The 17,322-nt window shown below is 42.5% G+C and overlaps 1 protein-coding gene across 1 annotated transcript; it reads left to right on the plus strand.

The window, feature by feature from the left end:
* Nucleotides 1-821: 821 nt before the first annotated feature.
* DIEXF (digestive organ expansion factor homolog (zebrafish)) lies at nt 822-15,071 on the plus strand (the record flags this gene model as incomplete). The annotated part of the gene is made up of 11 exons (XM_009574284.1): nt 822-861; nt 2,061-2,310; nt 3,078-3,284; nt 5,389-5,477; nt 6,872-7,282; nt 8,377-8,596; nt 10,649-10,851; nt 12,104-12,286; nt 12,950-13,062; nt 13,483-13,728; nt 14,538-15,071. Coding segments are annotated over 11 exons (2,209 nt in total), but the record flags the coding sequence as incomplete, so codon positions are not given.
* Between the last annotated feature and the right edge of the window lie 2,251 nt (nt 15,072-17,322).

Genomic DNA, 17,322 nt, shown 5'->3' on the forward strand with positions numbered 1-17,322 from the left:
AAGGGATCCGTGCGTCTGGACCCCCTGTAACCCTGGGAGGAGCCAGCTGCGCAGCCCAGCTGCCGGGCGGTGCGGTGCCGCCGTAAGCCTTAGGAGCCTGCGGGGGAGACGCTGTCAGGTCACCGCTTCGGTGTAACGTTACCCGCCGTCAGCGGCAGGCAGGTAGCCCTACGGTCCGTTACCTGTGCGTACCCCGGAGCCCTCCCGGCGCGTCTCGCGTGGGATGGAAGGCAGAGCCCTGGCCTGCTGGGCAGCCCTGTCCCCTGTCCCACCCTGTGCGCTGCCGCTCTGTCCCACTCAAGGCTCCGCGTCTTTTTGAAAGAGTTGAGGCTAGTTTAAGCCCAGCTTGTACAGTGTCTTGTCTGCAGAATTGCAGCCCCCACACTCGTTAATTAATGCTGGTTTTCCGGTAGTAATGTGTCTTTTCCCCACTTCATAGATCAGTATTTAGTGCTAGAGGTAGGCTCTTGCTCTGGTTAGCTTTGTTGTACAAAGTACCCTTGTAGTTAGATTTCTTTTAAGACCTCATCTTCTGGTTAAAGCTAGATTCTACTTTAAAACGTTTCACTTCTTGATTAGTTATAATGCTTGAGCGCAGCTCATGCTTCACATATGGAGTGTAGCATTGCCTGAGAGGGCAACCTCTCAGGGTAAGTGCCGAGTCTGTTTTCTTAGGGAGAATTGTGTGATGCTTTGGTTTTAAGCTTTCTTTTAACTTCTCTAAGACTTGTGTAACTCATCGGTTCCTTCTCCCCCTCATCTCTTTCATCCTGTGTATAACATCATTGACAGAGTAAGGTATTTCAGTGCTTTCTTTTCAGGGTTTCTGGAAGACCAGAGGCAACTCAAAACTGTGAACTGGTAATATATTTTTATTTCTTCCTTACTTTCATTTTTGTGTAGTTCAGTGAAGTGAAACACTCAGCATTTCACATTACCAAGTTACTCAGGCTGATTAGTTTGTTCCCTTTAGAAAACCTCTGTTTAGGAGAAAAAAAAGAATGTGATTTTTGTGTGGCTCTGAATTGTTCTCTACAGTGTCTAACTCAAAACTGTAGTACCATGAGAGGGCAGAAGCAGCAGGAAATAACATAGCTTTTCTTGGGTTTTTTGCATATTACTTAGTCACAGCGAAAAGTAAATCATGCTTTAACTTGTTTTAATAATGTTAATAAACTTGGTATTGCACGAGTTAGGAGATATTTCATTCTGTGTTGAACGAAGAAATACGTTAATGCTCATTCCTCTTCTTCAGATTGCCAGTGCTTTACTTTTCCTTCAGTCAGGATTTGTTAACCTCCTTTATCATCAGATTAATAAAAGACTTAAAAGTTTCAGTGTGGAAAAATCAATTATTCTGGTTCGTTTCTTTCTTTTAGCATCTGTGCATAAATACCATATTTACTGAGTTTTCCTCTTTGGGCTGAAAGGAGCTAAAAAAGAATTAAATGCTGCTGTGCTTATACTCCTGGTTTCACTATGATTTTGGCTATAACCTGGCACACTGTCGTCGGTGCCTGGGACAGAACTGGCTCCGAGTCTGGCTTGTTTGAAGCTTAGAGCTTTGGCTCAGCTGAGCCAAACCTGACCGACTCCCTGGTGGACTGTTGTCAACTGACAGCTACTTCACTCACCTTCTTGAAGGCCAGAAGCATTTTCAGTGTGCTCTGTCCCTTATATGTACGCTTTTCTACAATTTTTGCTCTGTGTGCGGTTTTCTTAAGAAAATCCAGTGCCAGTTCAGTAAATGCCTTGTCTGTGGAGATCAAATGTCCTCACTCAGCTGAGACTGAAAGAACCAGATTTTGTGATGCTCTAAGTCAAATCAGTGCAGAACGAGGCACTTCAGCCTAAGTCTACCAAGGATGCTTTCAAAATCTAAATGGAGGTGTCCAGCATCACTATTTGCATAACGTGATTTTTGAAAAATTCCATTGCATCTGCGTAAGGGTAGGATGGGAGAGGGAAAACATAACGTGGGAACTAGGGGTGAGGGTATTTGCCTGCTGCCTAATAGAGTGTTACTGTTGTTGCTGTTACACTCCTGTTTTCCCTTCCAGTCTGAGGATTCTGATAAATCGAGCACAGAAAGCGATTCAGAGACTGAAGTGGAACAGGTCTCTGTGTATCACAAGCTCCTGGCTACCTTGAAGACCTCTCCTGAGTCTGAGAGTGAGGAAGAGGAAGATGAAAGTGAATCAGAAGAAGCTGGGGAGAGTGAGACAGAAACAGACAGCGAAGGGTCCCAGGAGACCGGAGAAGCAGATGGAGGTGAAGAAGATAAGAATGATGTACCAGACCAGAAAGAAGGTAGTTTGTCTTTTCCCATGCTTTGGTAAATGTTGTTTCAGTTAGAAAGTTCGAATAACAGGTATTTTTAGCCAGGATCCTGGTGTAGACTGGCTTGTTGTCTGGGTGCTCTTCTGTTGCTCCATTGCCTCCGTGTGGGTGGGAGCAGCAGCTGGTGAAGGATTTAGCAGGGGAGAGGGTAGCTGTGCTCATTTTCCGGCAGACAGCCCGCTGCTGCTTCCTCAGATGTTGTTTGTGCGGCAGCACAGAGGAAATCCACATGGAGCAGCATACCAGGGGTTCTCACCCACTCATGGGAGACGCAAGCTGTTCTCTCACGCAGCATCTGGCTTGGCTGCTGCCACCGAGAGGAGGGAAAGGTTTGCCTCGTTAGCAGAGGAAAGAATATGTAAATTGGAAGGAAACCTCCTCTCCCTTATGACGAGGCATCCTCATTCATGAAGTTCTGCAGAGAAACTCTGGGGGAGAGGAGTCAACTTTTTATTATTTTCAGTTATTTGGGGCCTTTGGAAACTAAAACTTACATTCACCGGATAGGTTATTTCTTTAATTTTCTCTGGGGAAACATACATTGTATGGTATGTAACATTTGGCATGCAAGCCAAAAGTTGTCTTTACTGTAGAATACAAAGCCCACTTTTCTCTTTTTGGGTAGAGTATTGAAAGGAAAAGAATTGGTAACTCAAAGGGAACAACCTAGGCAGCAAGAGGTAGCTATAGACAGTAACTTTTCCAGGAGAATATAACCCATTTCTCTCTCTAACAAGTTACAGACACAGCAGAGCAGACGCTTGGCCAGGAGCAGGCTGATGGCGCAGATACCTCTTGTGACCCAAGTCATGGAGTAATTGAGGAGTTTACTGATGTGAAACATGAATCTGAATTTAGTTTGGAAACCAATTTCATGGAAGAGGAGAGTGGAGATTGCAATGCAGATAAGAGAGACAGCAATTCTTCACAAGCCTTTTCAGAAGGTAAAACACAGTATGTTTGTGTTTAGTGATCTCTAGAGGAGTATCCATAAACGTGTAAATTATCAAACGCCCTAATGATATGCTATATAGCTTCTGAGTTTTTCCACTGCATTATTCATTGTATTGCCCACATGTGAGCTGGTTACATAAGGGACGCTTAACAGTAACGCAGACGTGGAGCTGAACCATTTGTTTGCTGTAGCCCCTGTGCACTGGGGTTTGTGCGTAGTTTCTGTTATGACCGATAAAGCTTGAAATATCAGGAACTAGAAATGTGCGTGGAGTGGGTTATCTTGTGTTGCTTCAGTAGTAGTTTTAAAAGCTAGCGTAATGTGAAGGGCGCTGCAAGCCTGCACTTGACTGTGGAAGATATGCTTGGCACAGACAGCACAGGAGATAATCACAAAGCTGACCTGTGAGGGCAGCCTTCACAACTCAGTGGAGTTAGAGGTGAGATTCTGGGAAGCTTGGGGCAGCCACAGTAATTTAGACAAATGCTCCGGGTGCTCTGAATTCTGAAGGTTGTGCAGAGGAGTCTGACTGCAGCAGGATCAGGAAGGCACGAGGCATCAGCGGAGCATCTGTATGGTATCTTTTAAGGGTGTAGCTCAGAATCTCAACGCCGCAGCGCGCTGATGGGTGCAATCTGAGCTTCAGCGTTGGAGTCGTCCCACCATGTGTAATACAAATAACTGTGCGCACGGGTGTGTGATCGTTCAGTGATATGCCACACATTGGCACTTGCAGAGCTTCTATTCGTATTTCATGCTCCGTGGTTTTAATATCAGATGGCATAGTTTGAGAGAGAGAAATATGTTTGTAGCATCCCTAGTGATGCTGGCTTGTCATCTTGGAGCAGCAGCTGACATTAGATCTGGGAGGCAGCCTAGTTGATACGTGAAATGTGTGGAAGCATCAAAGGGCCATGTGATAGAAAAAACAGCTCATTCTTGTTACCATGAGACTATTGCTTAAGCTGTTGGCATTGCATTTTAATGAGAACGGTAGCTCTCTGACTGCATGCTAAGTATCCCCACAGCTTTGTTCAACCTATAAATGATGTACTACTTTTCAGTGGGTTCCTGTAGCTTGGAAGTGGCTTTATAATCTATTACAGAAAATCAGTCACCTAAGATAGCAGAAAGGGGATGGATTTCTACTCTGGTTCTGGGGTCACTAGAATTCCTGAAAATGCTTCACCTTATTCCCTCTACTTCATCTGACAAACACTGGAATCAGTAAAACGCAACTGAAGACAGTTAAATGATACCCTGTTCATTTGTGTTGCTGGGAAGATATTCTCAACAGTGTCATAATTGGCAAATGTCTTGACTTTTGCCTGGATAACTTGTATGTGGGCTGGATATCCTTTGGCAAGCGCTAGTGTTCTCTAATTAGTTTTCTTTATGCAGTGAGTGCTGCTGTGCTGCAAGCAATGTGCAGAGCTTGGTTTTCAAAATAAGCTTTGCATGCGACTTGTGCATGCCAGTGTCTTTGAATATAATATGATTTTACAGTTCCTTGCCTCTCCTTTCCTTTCCAAAAAGAAATGCTGATTAGATAAGTCAGACTTTTGCTCAATTCAGGCAATTTTTGCCTCCCTTCCCCAAAACCTGCCTAATCTTTCTCTGCTTTATCACAAACTGTATTCATATCACTGGCCAAAGATGCAAAGCCCTCGGCAGAGCTGTTTATAAATTAAGAAGGGCAGTAAGTTCACTTGGGTCTTTATTACTGACAGCCTATTTCATCTGCAAGGGGTGGATGTGTCAGAGTTTAAGGCAGAAAATTGCCACAATGTTTTCTACTACATATTGCTTTCCTGTCCAACATTTGTTTTGTGATTGAAAGTTCTAGTACTTCCGTAAGTGCTTCTTTTTCTTTTTTTAAAGCAATCTGTCAAATCTGTTCTCTCTGTTCTTGTAGAGAGAATTTGACATCTTTTCTCTCATCTCCAAGTGCTTTGAAATAACTAGCTTTAACTGTGGTGTTGGCCAGCATGGAAACTGTTGGTGTCATTTGCAAATCCATTCTGAAACTTGATTCCAGTACTAGCTACAATAGTTCTCAGGATTTTTTTTTTGTTTTTTTTTATTATAAATAGATCCATTTAAACAGCACATGGACAAAGAATTTGAAGAAAAAGAAGTAGAAAAAATGTCTACACTTCCTAAAACTTCAAGTCAAAGCAAGGTAACAGTGTTCTGTAGCCATCCAGAGTTCCTAAAGATGCCTGGATTAAAATAACTCTTTTTTTATACAAGTGAAGTAGATTCATAATTGTTATTATTAGCTGTTGGCACTGGAATTGTGAAGATTTTGTCGCTGTGTTGTTGCTGAAGTGTTTTCTTCTTCACTTAGTGCTGAGCGAGAGTTGAAATCTAAAGTCTGCTGTTAAGTAGGGATATGGCGACCCATCTGAAAAACATAGCTTTAGAGTTTGATCTGTAGTCCCAAAACCACAAGTTTAGTACTCTTGACACTGGGTAGAAACAAGACTGGTTTCTGAGTGGTAACAGCACAATGCCAGGGATGTGCTCTGCAACTGAACTTGTGAGGTGAGCATGTACAGTCTAAAAAGTACTTGTGATGTACCTTCACGTTCTTGCTTCAAGATGGCTGTATCTCTGTACACATTTACAAGCCAGTAAAGGGGAATTTAATACTTATATTGTTAATACTGGAGATAATAGGTAAATTGCAGTACCAGAAAACCACCTGATTGCTTGAGAGGGAATATTGGTTTTCAAAATACTCATTTTTAGACAAACCTTTGCTTCCTAACTTTTTCACATCTGATTTTGTTTTGGAGGGTTGCCTTGCATTCTGGTCAGCCATATGCTGGGTGACATTTATTGGAAGATATCCAATGGTTAGTCAGTCAGAGAGAAAGCTGTGATTTTTAAATTTTATTTTATTTTTTTCTTTTTTGAAAATGGTAGCCAAAAATACCATTCAGTGCCACCTGAAGCAAGGCATGATATATCTTTGCTTAACTTGGTGTAGCTACTTTACGGAGATAGATAGGGACAACTTGCATAGCAGAAGGCTTAAAGTTTAGAGTTTTCCCCTACTACACTGATAGCTTTTGCTCTCAAAATCAGACAGACTCCCAACAAGATTGCTTTTAGCAACTGATTCACAGCTTCTGGGTTTAGTCCCTAATGGGGTTTTGTTTTCATCTTTTAACAAAGTACATACCTCAGCGCGGCTGATCTATAAGCGTAGTCAGACTCCAGGGTTCTCATCTTGTCCCTGGTTTCTGCCACTGGTTTGCTGGATGGGTTAGGCAGAAATGACATCCTTCTTCTTCCTCGGTTTTCTCATCTGTAAAATGAGGACAGTTATAGACACATCACTGCAAAATCCATTCGCATCTACTTAGCTCAAGTTTATTGTTATTTACCCTGGTAGACTCTAAGGAAGAGATTGCATATTGGAAAAAAAGGTTTCAACTTGTATTATGAAAAGATATTTCTGAAATTTCATGAACTTGATTAAACTACCAGCTGTGGTGGTGTGCTTTTAAGTGTACTAAGCTTGGTACATATGACTCCTCTTTGTTTGTTTGTTTGGGTTTTTTTCAGTGGCCAAGGCTGGGCCAACTAACTTTTTCTTCCACTTCGGAGAAACATAAAACTTTGAAAGCAGACAAAGAAGTTGATGTGAAACAGCTTTATCTTCACAAGCCTTTAGAATCCACTTGGCCAAAAGTGAATAAACAATTTCTGTCCTCAGTGAACAAACCAAGTGATCCCTCTTTTACCCCGTTACAAAGAGAGCTCTTTTGTATCATGAATACATACCGGGACTTGTTCTATCCAGAAAGAAATGCTTTAACAAATGGAGAAGAAATCCGGCATGCTTACTGCTTGCATGCCTTGAACCATGTTCTGAAGGCAAATGCCCAGGTGCTCAGCAACAATGCCAAACGAAGAGACCAAAAGCCAGGGACTGACAATGATGACTACAGGGATCAGGGGCTCACTAGACCTAAGGTAAGAGAGCTTCGTTAATGTGATTCCCCCTCCCCACCCTGGCTGTCTGGTCAGGCTGTATAAACATCCTGGTAGGTTATCCAGAAGTATTTCTGTTGCTGCTCTCTCAGGTGACATGTTCCTGGGCCTGTGCCTTTCCACATCCCTTTATCGTGCGTGGAAGTTGTCTGCCATGGCCAGGGCAAATACCCTGTGAGAAGCAGTGAGCACAGGGTTGTCAGTCAGCCTGTCTCTGTGCTGAGCCATGAGTTTGACTTCTCTTTTTCTTTGTCCCCCTATCACTACAGACTGATATGTCACCTTTTCCTGCTTCCATTTCTAAATCTTCCAGTATAGAAAGGTGCCTCCACAATGATCTTCAGTGTTAGTGCAGGTAGTGTAGGCTGTCACCCAGTGTGGAATGTCCCAGAAGATTTTTTTGTCCTTAGGCACTTGTAAGGACTTGCTTGCATGGAAGGATCTTCCTGTACCTGGGAGACTTCAGGGAATCCCAGTCCCATCGTCAAGGCCACCTATCATAGTTGGTGGAGCGGGTCTCAAACCAAGGCTCCCTGGATTCACAGCATCCTCTAGTTGATGACCAGGTGAATTCAACTAGGGCTAGCCTGTCACTGGTGATGCCAACTACCTGTTGAACCGTTTCAAAGTTGGGTTTCAGTGGTTGCTGCACGTCTGGCAAATGCCTTTGGTTTCTGTGTTGACTTCCCAGTTAGATATTTGTATTTCAGAGTGCTGTGCAGAGGCTATTGCCGCCCATCCAGGAGCCAGCCGTTGACCCTGTCTGTGCATTGTGGGAGCTGTTGCTTGCTTGGGGGGTGGGTAGAACAGGAGAACGTGCTTAGTTTTCAATTCACCTGTAATGGTACGCTGGGTGTGAGATGGGGAACCAGACTGAGCTGCTGGCCAGTACCTGTTCACGAGCACACCGTGTCCCAGCACATCCTCTCTCCTTGCTGCATGTCAGAATTGTTTTGTTTTGATTGTTGGGATGCCCCATGGGGGCAGATCTAAGTAAAAAAAATTACTTAATGTGCAGTTAACTGCGAGTGTTCATATTTTATGGGTTATTCTGTTGTAACTGTTGATCTACGCAGGTACTAATGATAGTGCCCTTCAGGGAATGTGCTTTGCGAATTGTGCATATCTTCATCAGTCTTCTTGAAGTGAATGACAAAAGAAAAATAGATGTAAGTAATAAAAAGCGCTTCAAAGGGGAGTTTGGCTCTGACCCAGAAGAGAAGCCCCCCAACCTGAAAAGACCTGAAGATTATGAAGCTGTCTTTGCTGGCAACATTGATGATCACTTCAGAATTGGTAATGACATACCAAACAGATGATTTTTAGCTTATAAAGAACTGAGAAGTAACAAGTTCTTCCTAAATGTCTAGCAGCTATCAGGCTGGAAGTTCTGGTGAGACTCTAGACTCTGTGATATTCATGCTGGTTTTGCACTGGCAGCTTGGATTTTTCTGAAAATCTTTCTTGCCTTGCCAGAACTTAAAAAAGAAGAGAAAATACAGAAGTAATGATTTTCAGATTAAGTTCAGAATAGCTTAAAATGCAATGATTGCTTTATTGTAGCAGGACTGCCCACACCTTATTTTAAAGAGGATAGCCTTGATTATGCAGCGAAGTCTTTCATGTTATTAAAAAAAAAATCTTTTGTATTTAATCAGCCTATTCAGAATGTCTCTTGTAATCAGTAATGGTTGGAACAAAATTAAAGCTCAGTACTGAGCAAAGCAGTTTTCTACTGTGCTGCCCACGGTTTTTATGAAAGCAGAGGGGTAGCCAGCAAGTAGAACTGTTGGACAAGCAGCAGATTTGAGACTGTTTCATAATCTTGTAATCTCATGCTGTTTTAGTAGCTCAGTATGCAGGGAATTAGCTAGTGGCTTGGTTCCTGGAGCTGCCATGATGAGTAGGCAGTTTTTCTAACTGAACTTGACAGATCAGAGGCTTTTGAAATTATTGCCCCTTGAAAGATGAATTGGCATCCCAAGAGATTTAATGATACAGTGGAAGATGCGAGCAGGTCCCACTCAGTCTTCCTTCCTTCCCCAATGAATAGCTCTCTGGCTGAGAGCATTACTTTCAGTAGCATAATAATTTTCCTTTCGGTCCTCTCCCATACCACAGTCTGCTTGATCCACTTACTAGGTGTGAAGAAATGCTTGAAGAAACTTTCAGTGCTGTTACTTGCAGAAGCAAATCATAGAAGCAGAATAATTATTCTTTCTTACTGTGCCTCACACCCTGTTACTTTTGCACAAAGATATAATTTAAAGCACGTTTATCATGCCTTACTAAAACCACCCTTTCACATTTTTAAACAGAAAAAAGACTTGATGTTGTTAAACTGTGTATATGCTGTGAGAAGTGATATCTTCTTCCTGGAAATTCAACCAATTGTGCCTTTCTTTTCTTCTCCATTTTTATCATTGGGTTAAAATAGATAGCGGGAGGGGTCCCTACTGCTGTGTGTGTGAAATTCTTGCAAGTGCCTTCAGTTGTGCCCGTGATAGCTGGCTTTACACGGAGAGGGAGAGGAGTTGAAGGGACACCTTTGCTGGGCAGACTGTAGTGGGTGGTTTGAATATGATCTGGACTACCTGCACTTATAAGATCAGAAAACTGTGGGTCCTAGCAATGTTGCCATGTAGTTATGACACAGGTAACAAACTCCTTTGATTCTTTCCTTTTCCTTTAACATGAGAGGTGATGCATAAGCTAGTTCGGCATGTACGCTGCAACATGCGGTGTGAGAAGCAATGCCAGGGAAGGTGCAAGACTGGTGATGCTTTCAGTCTTGGAGAACCTTTCATGAAGAACCTTTTCCTTTGTAGCAACTCTTGTGGCCCTGTGAATAAAGGCAGTTTATAGTCAAGAGGTCCACACTGAATCTTTCATGACAGATGAAGGTAACAGTTACTATAGTACCTAATGGCAGAGACGAAAGTCTAGGATTTAGGGAGAAAGGAGTAGTTAATCATTTCTGCCTTTTTTTTTTTTTTTTCTCCTTAAGTTCTTCAGCCCCCTCATTCCCCTTTTTAGCAGAAAAACACAAAAAATGTGTTTCAGTTAAAAAATGTTGTCCAGGCTATGAAAAATCTGGAAAAAAGTACTCCTGAAAGAGTTTGCCGAACTTCACGAAAATCTGCCAAACGCTTGTCAAATGGGGGTGGGGTGGGTAAGCACTTTTCAGGGAAAGAAGAGTTTCAGACAGATTGGTTTTGTCCGGCTATAATCATTAGTACGTGTTAAGGGAGAGGAAATGTAGGGAGGTGCTATTACAGAGCCTGCTGGAAGAAAATGGTTGATAATTCACCTTTAACTAAGAAATTGCTGTTGGTTGTTGTTCGACAGGGGTTGCGATTCTTCAAAAGAGTATGAGACTATATGCACCATTTTACTCATCGGATATCATCATTGCCTCTCCCCTGGGTGTGAGGACTATTATTGGCGCAGAGGGGGAAAAGAAGAGAGATTTTGATTTTCTGTCATCAATAGAAATTCTCATAATTGATCAAGCAGATATTTACCTGATGCAGAATTGGGAACATGTTCTGGTGCGTTTTCCATATGTATTCATTCTTTTGTGGTACTGTGTCTCGTTAGTCCGATATAACTTAGTTTTGGCGGTGAACAGTTATGCTATTTTTTTTACTGACTTGATTCCAGACATGTATGCTTGTCCCTTTTTTTTCCCTCCACCCTGATATTTTCCTTACACTACAAATATTTTTTCTTCAGATTTTGGTAGTATTCAGCACCTGTTCTCTATAAATCTTAGTATTTGGTGCTTTAGTGGCATATTTCATCAGAGAGTTTTTTGGACAGTTTTAATTATCTTGCAGGGTGAGATAATGATGATGCCTTTAATCACATCTGGGAGAAAATATGCCAGCTGTCTGACTGCCCAGTGTCTCAGTCAGATTGCAGCCATGTGAGGAATCCGTACAACCTAATTCTGGTTCCTCCAGAAAGCAATAGGAGCTGGTGCTTCTCTCCACTGACTGTAGAGATACTAAGCATTAGTCACGTCTGAAGCTAAACAGTATGAAGATTTCCCTGTAGGTGTAATGAAAATACTGCTCTGGGATTGTGGCTAGTATGCAGTAGTACCCATGCTTTTTGGCTTTTGGTTAATAAAAGTTTTCAGCGTTGAAAGGTTGGGGTTTTTTTCCACATAGAAACACCTTTGAGGTACCTGGGCTGTGCATTTTGACAGCATCATGCTACTGCACATTTTGAATGAGCCCAGAACGTGTCTTGTTTCCTGGGGAGTCCCAGGAGAGGCACGTCAGCCCACATGATATCCAAGGAATGAGTCCTAGAGCCTGTTTCCTGCTTTTTCCTTTGGGTGCGACTGCCTGCCATGCGGCGGCAGCGATGCCAGTCCTAGGCATCATTCAGTGAGGCCAGAATGAAGTGAATTTCTTCACTTGCACCCAAACTCTCCCTGAATGCAATGGGAAACTGCACTTGAGCTTTTAGCTCAGAAGCCTTGGGCCCATTCACTGACTTCAGTACAAACAAACAAATCCATTATGCTTGCCCCGTGGGAGAAAATTGGAAGCAAAGGTTACTGTTACTGATGACTAAAGAGATGATAGCTTTCAGTTCTGTGGCAGGAAATCAAGTAAATTACTCTTGCTGTGGTCAGTAAATTCCAGACAGTCGTGCCTTGGGAGATCACTACTGTTTTATATTCTGTGCTGTCTTGCTCATCCCTGCCCACTTTTTCACTGCAGTTGAGGCACTTGCAGCCTGGGTGCAGGGATGTCAGTCGGTAGCGATGTGTTTCCTCTCTCTGTGTAGCACCTGATGAAGCACATTAACCTGCTGCCTCTGGATTCCCACGGGGTAGACTTTTCCCGAGTGCGAATGCTGAATCTCAATAACTGGTCCAAGTACTACCGCCAGACGCTGCTGTTCAGCGCTCTTCAGGATCCCCAGATTAACTCTGTCTTCAACAAACACTGCTTCAATTACGTGGGGCAGGTAAGTTCACAGATGAGCTGAAAGCCTTCTTTTAAATGCTGGCGTAAGGAGGGGGAGAGGAACAGAAGACCCAACATGTGGAAAAAATTCCGTAACTCAATTGTAGAAAGACTGTCTGTGTGCTGGTCGTTTCCATGACCCAAGTATTTCAGTCTGAATCTCCATGACACTGCATGACAATTTCTAACGCTGTGCCAAAGGCATGAAGAACTACTCTTCTTGCAGTGATATTTATTTGATCCTTTTCTTTCATGGATAGCTGTTTCATGTCAGAAATCAGATTTTGTTTTTTCTTAATTTGACACACACAAGTTATCTTGTTTTATTTATTTTGTTGTTAAATGGAGGGTTTGCCTGCTTCCTTTTTTTTTTTCCCCCACCTCCTACTGTATAAGAAGCACAAACGGCTATTACTTTGAAAGAAACAGGAAAAGTAAAAACCTTAGTTGTCTATCTCAAGTGTATGGAAGTCAGAGCATAAGCAGTGGTCATGTATAGTTAACAGATCTGGTGTGTGTATACATGAATGTGGTTTTGTATTGGAGCTTTCTTAAAAACAGCCTTGTGCACTGCTTGCAGATGTGAATTACGAGCAGAAGGCTTGCTGGAGTGTGGCTGCCTTTGAAATGCTGCTTCCCTAAACGTCCTACTTTCTTCTCACAGGTGGCCGTCCGCAACGTACCACTGAGCGGCTCCATTAGCCATGTTGTGGTCCAGCTTCCTCATGTTTTTCGGAGGCTAGAAGCTGAAAATTTAACTTCTGTAATAGATACAAGGTACCCTGTGTTCCAGACTATTTTGCTATGCCCTAATGACTGCAATTTTGGATTTAGTTGAGCGTGCTGTTTCCTGCAGAGCACAATGTGATTTCACCACAGAAGTATACCTTCATTAGTCTTCAGATGCAGGCTAGGCTCTGCACAGGTGGAGGGGAATACTGAACTTCTCCTTGCCAAAGGCACTGGAGAATAAAGTCTGGGAAAGGAATATCAGTCTCTACCGTAACTGTGTAGTACTGATAAAGCCTTTGCCTTTTATCTTCTACACATGTAGAAATCCTATGAAGTTAAAGAAGGAAAAATGTAGTAAAAATCTTCTGTAGTCTCTTGTGTCTGATGATGCTCCTGTTTGAGGTCATATCAGTACCGGAAAGCTAGATGTTAACTCTGGTTAAAACATTTGTTTTCTTAACTCAGGTTTCAGTTTTTCGTTGACAAAGTTTTGCCTGAGTACCGTGATGCCATCATGTCACACACGCTGATTTATGTTCCATCATATTTTGACTACGTGCGTCTTCGAAATTACTTCAAGAAAGAGGACCTGAATTTTACTCACATTTGTGAATACACTAAAAAGGCTGGCGTCTGCAGAGCAAGACGGTTCTTTCTCAAGGGAGAGAAGCAGTTTTTACTGTTCACTGAGCGCTTCCACTTTTACAAAAGGTGAATTGTGGACCGAGTTTTCCTTTGAGTTGCATGTGTGCTGTTTTGGAAGTAGAGTCTGACCTTAATCATAGATGGGTTATATTGCTTTTTGAATCTGTTGGGTCTCTCTGAGGACTTCTTTGACTGAAGTAAGAGCTTTTCAGTTTGCTTTAAAATTTTCGCATGTTGTCAGCAGTCCCTTGCAGAGACTCTAATACTTTGGTATGCACAGGTTTTTATTCAGGAAGGTAAGTGCTGCCAAGTTCCATTGATGTTAGGACAGGATGATATAGCCTGCAAAATGGGATTCATTGTGCCTTTTATTTGTGTTCATCTGTGCCACAATAATTGCATAAAATTCTGGAAAAGGGTACGTAATTGGTTCAATAATGCTATGCAGCAAGCTGAGGCCACCTGGAAAATTTGCAACGTCCTGACTGGAGCCGTTTAGAAGTTCCTAATGGAACAGTTTTTTCTATTAGCAGAAGGTGTTTTGGCAAATATGAAAAGTTTTATGAGGCTCAGTCTGATCAAGCTTCCCTGTCTTAAAATCCAAGCCAAAGAGGCTGAATACTGCAGAATTTGGTGGTGGTCTGTAGTTTAGAGGAAGTCTCAGTGCCTGGCAGCATTAGACCAGCCCTTCCCTCTGCCCTTAATTCCACATCTGTGTTTAGTCTTCATGACATGGAGTTTTTGGAGTTGAGATACAACTGATGTGCATTGAAATTGAAGGAAATTGGAAGAACTGAGATAGGATTGATGTTTTAATGTTCACACTTTGTAAAAATTGCCAACAAAGTTACTTTTTTGGTTTTTTCCTACTACAGGTATACGATAAAAGGCATTAGGAACCTCATTTTCTATGAGTTACCAACCTACTCCCACTTCTACAGTGAGATTTGTAATATGATGAAGGCCACAGACAACGGAGTGGATGCTACTTGGACCTGTACTGTGCTCTATTCCAAGTATGATGCTCAGAAATTGGCTGCAGTGGTTGGCATAGATCGCACAGCTCAAATGCTGCAGTCCACGAAAAATGTGCACCTCTTTGTTACAGGAGAAAATGAATAAGTGTTATTGCAGACTAAATGACTGGAAGGACCTGGATTTTACTCCTAATGCACTTTTTAATGTTGCTTTTTTAAAAAGTATTAAACTTTTTACTCCCTTATACTAAATATTCTGTTGAAATTGTTCATATAGTATTAAATTTTATATTTCAGTACTCTGTCCAACAAGAAATGAGGGATGTCATTCAAGAAAGCAGGGCTTGGGGGTTTCTTCTGTACAGAAACAAAATCAATCCAGAATTTTTCTTCTTGAATATTGAAAAACTCTCTGGTCACTGAAGATTGATGCTGTGATAAATAACTTTTGATTGGATTGCTTCTCTTCATTCTAAGGTGTAGCAAACTCACCTTCTTCTATCAAAGAAACTTTGATAAAAAGTAACCTTTAAAGCAACTTTTTCCATTAATCTAGGGGAAGAAATGTGCCCAAGTATTTAATGCAGTCGCTATTCTGTAAGCCTGTGTAAGGGAGGTGCAGGCGAAGCCTCTTCAACACAAGCGTATAGTTGAATGGGAGCTGAACTTGCTTCAACTTGACAGTTGTGAGAATCCGTGAATGTGCTGGGGTAGGAGCTGTGGTTTTGCATTTTTTCCTGAGTGACATAAATATCTCTGCCTCCTATTTACAACAGCCCCTCTGGCCGGCCAGTTTTACCATGGATAACTTTTTCCAAAGGAAAACAGATTTGAACTTGGCAGGCAGACGAGCCTAGGCCTGTCTAGCCCCACATTCACCAAAGCAGCGTTGTGGAGCACAAAACCAGGTGGTGCAGTTGTAAACACCTGTGGTCTCATATCTCACACCATGGGTGGGATTTTGGTTGTTTGTTTTTTCTTTCCTCTTAATGGTTGCTTATGGACAGCATGGAAGCATCATGGTGCTGCCTCTTCTTTCTTTTCTTCTCCTTCCAGAAAGCTAAGCCTAATTTAAAAGGAGCTAAAAGTAGGGATCAGTTTTTGTAAGCATGTGCTAGGAATGCGGGAAGACAGTTCTGTGGAGGGGCAGGCGAGCCCAAATGCAAGAAGGAAACTTCCATCCTGTGATAAGCTTTGAGGGAATTCTTGTCTGGGAGGCTTAAGTAAATATACCAAAGTGAAATAAACTCCGTGAGTAAATGCACAGGCACATCATTTTAGCCAATTTTTTATCATATTCTTCATTCCTGTATTTCTCAGAGGCTGTGAACTCAGGTAGTAATTGAAGTCCTGAAATCATTTAGTAGACATGCAAATCCATGCAGGTTCTTGCTTTGCATTTTAAGTAATGATTTCCATTAATTTTATGTACCTCTGCCATAGCACACAAGAATTAAGAGCCAGCCACAGCAAAGTTCTCCTTGGGAACATCTGTCTGCTGTACAGCAGAGACAGCAGTAGCGGCAAACAAGGATTTTTCTTGTATGGCCTAGGCTCGATGTGGGAGAATTGTGGCTGTGCATATGAAAACAAGCACAGAAAATAGGATTAAGGAATTTTCTTTCTACACCAGACATACTTAGCAGAGGTGAATAACTGACCTCTGAGGAAGCTAAAGCAGGATGGCTACTTAGGGAGATAACATGATGCAGTGCAGCTACTGTTTAAAGAAGCAGCAGGAGTTTTGTGCCAGAGCCTTAACTATGCAAGGATTTTTCTGCCCCGCTGAAATTAATAGCAAAGTGCCTTGATGGGAGTAGGGCCAAATTGGAGTCTGAGACCCTCATCGCCTTTACATCAACTACCTGGGTTTGTTCCTAAGACAAGCATACTTTGAAATGTGAAATGTATATACCAGTGATACATTTTTAATATTGATTACGAATTATAACTCACTGATTTCCAAAGTAGTGTGTAAGTGCCTCTTCACTGCCTTCAGTTAGTGCTCTGAGATGCAGGCACAAAGCTGATGTGTCATTGCCCTTAGAGAGCTCATGCGTGAGGCTTTTCTGCCCTGGCAGCATCTTACTTGCTTTAGTAGGGAGCCTTATAAGCCAACGCTAGAAATCCTACCTAGGAGGTCGCGCTAGCGGATCGGGCAGGTGCGGTGGTACAGGGAACCTGTCTCTGTACTGCTGTGAGGGAGGCTCTGTTCCCAGGTGCTTCCTCCTGCCCCCGTGCTGTCATGTTCCCACGCCTCGGGTGTTGGCCCACTTGATAGCAGAATCACGGTGAACTGGGGAGAGGAGTTGGTCTTCTTTAAAACTTCTCCTTTGCCCCCTTTTTATCTTATTTTAAACAATTCTCTGGTGCAGTTCACAGCAGGGCTCTGCGAAGTGGTTTGTCCAAGAGTGGCTCCAACGACGGTGAGTTACCGGGAGATGGCGAGCGCTGAGGTCAGAGTTTGGCCCATCCTGTATGCCTGTTCACTGATACCAATACTCTGCTGCTGGCTCCAAGTGAGTTACTTAAAAGCCAATCTTATAATGCATTCTCCTGAAGATAACATGGCTTTCAGAGAGGTGGCTGAACCTAATGCATTCCTGTGGACACTCTTAGTCAATTTTAGAAATGGAATATCTACATCTGGGGTTTGTCCTTTTTTTTTTAGTTGTTCAACACT

This window comes from Fulmarus glacialis, unplaced genomic scaffold, assembly GCF_000690835.1.
Source record: "Fulmarus glacialis isolate BGI_N327 unplaced genomic scaffold, ASM69083v1 scaffold15363, whole genome shotgun sequence".
Classification (NCBI taxonomy): domain Eukaryota; kingdom Metazoa; phylum Chordata; class Aves; order Procellariiformes; family Procellariidae; genus Fulmarus; species Fulmarus glacialis.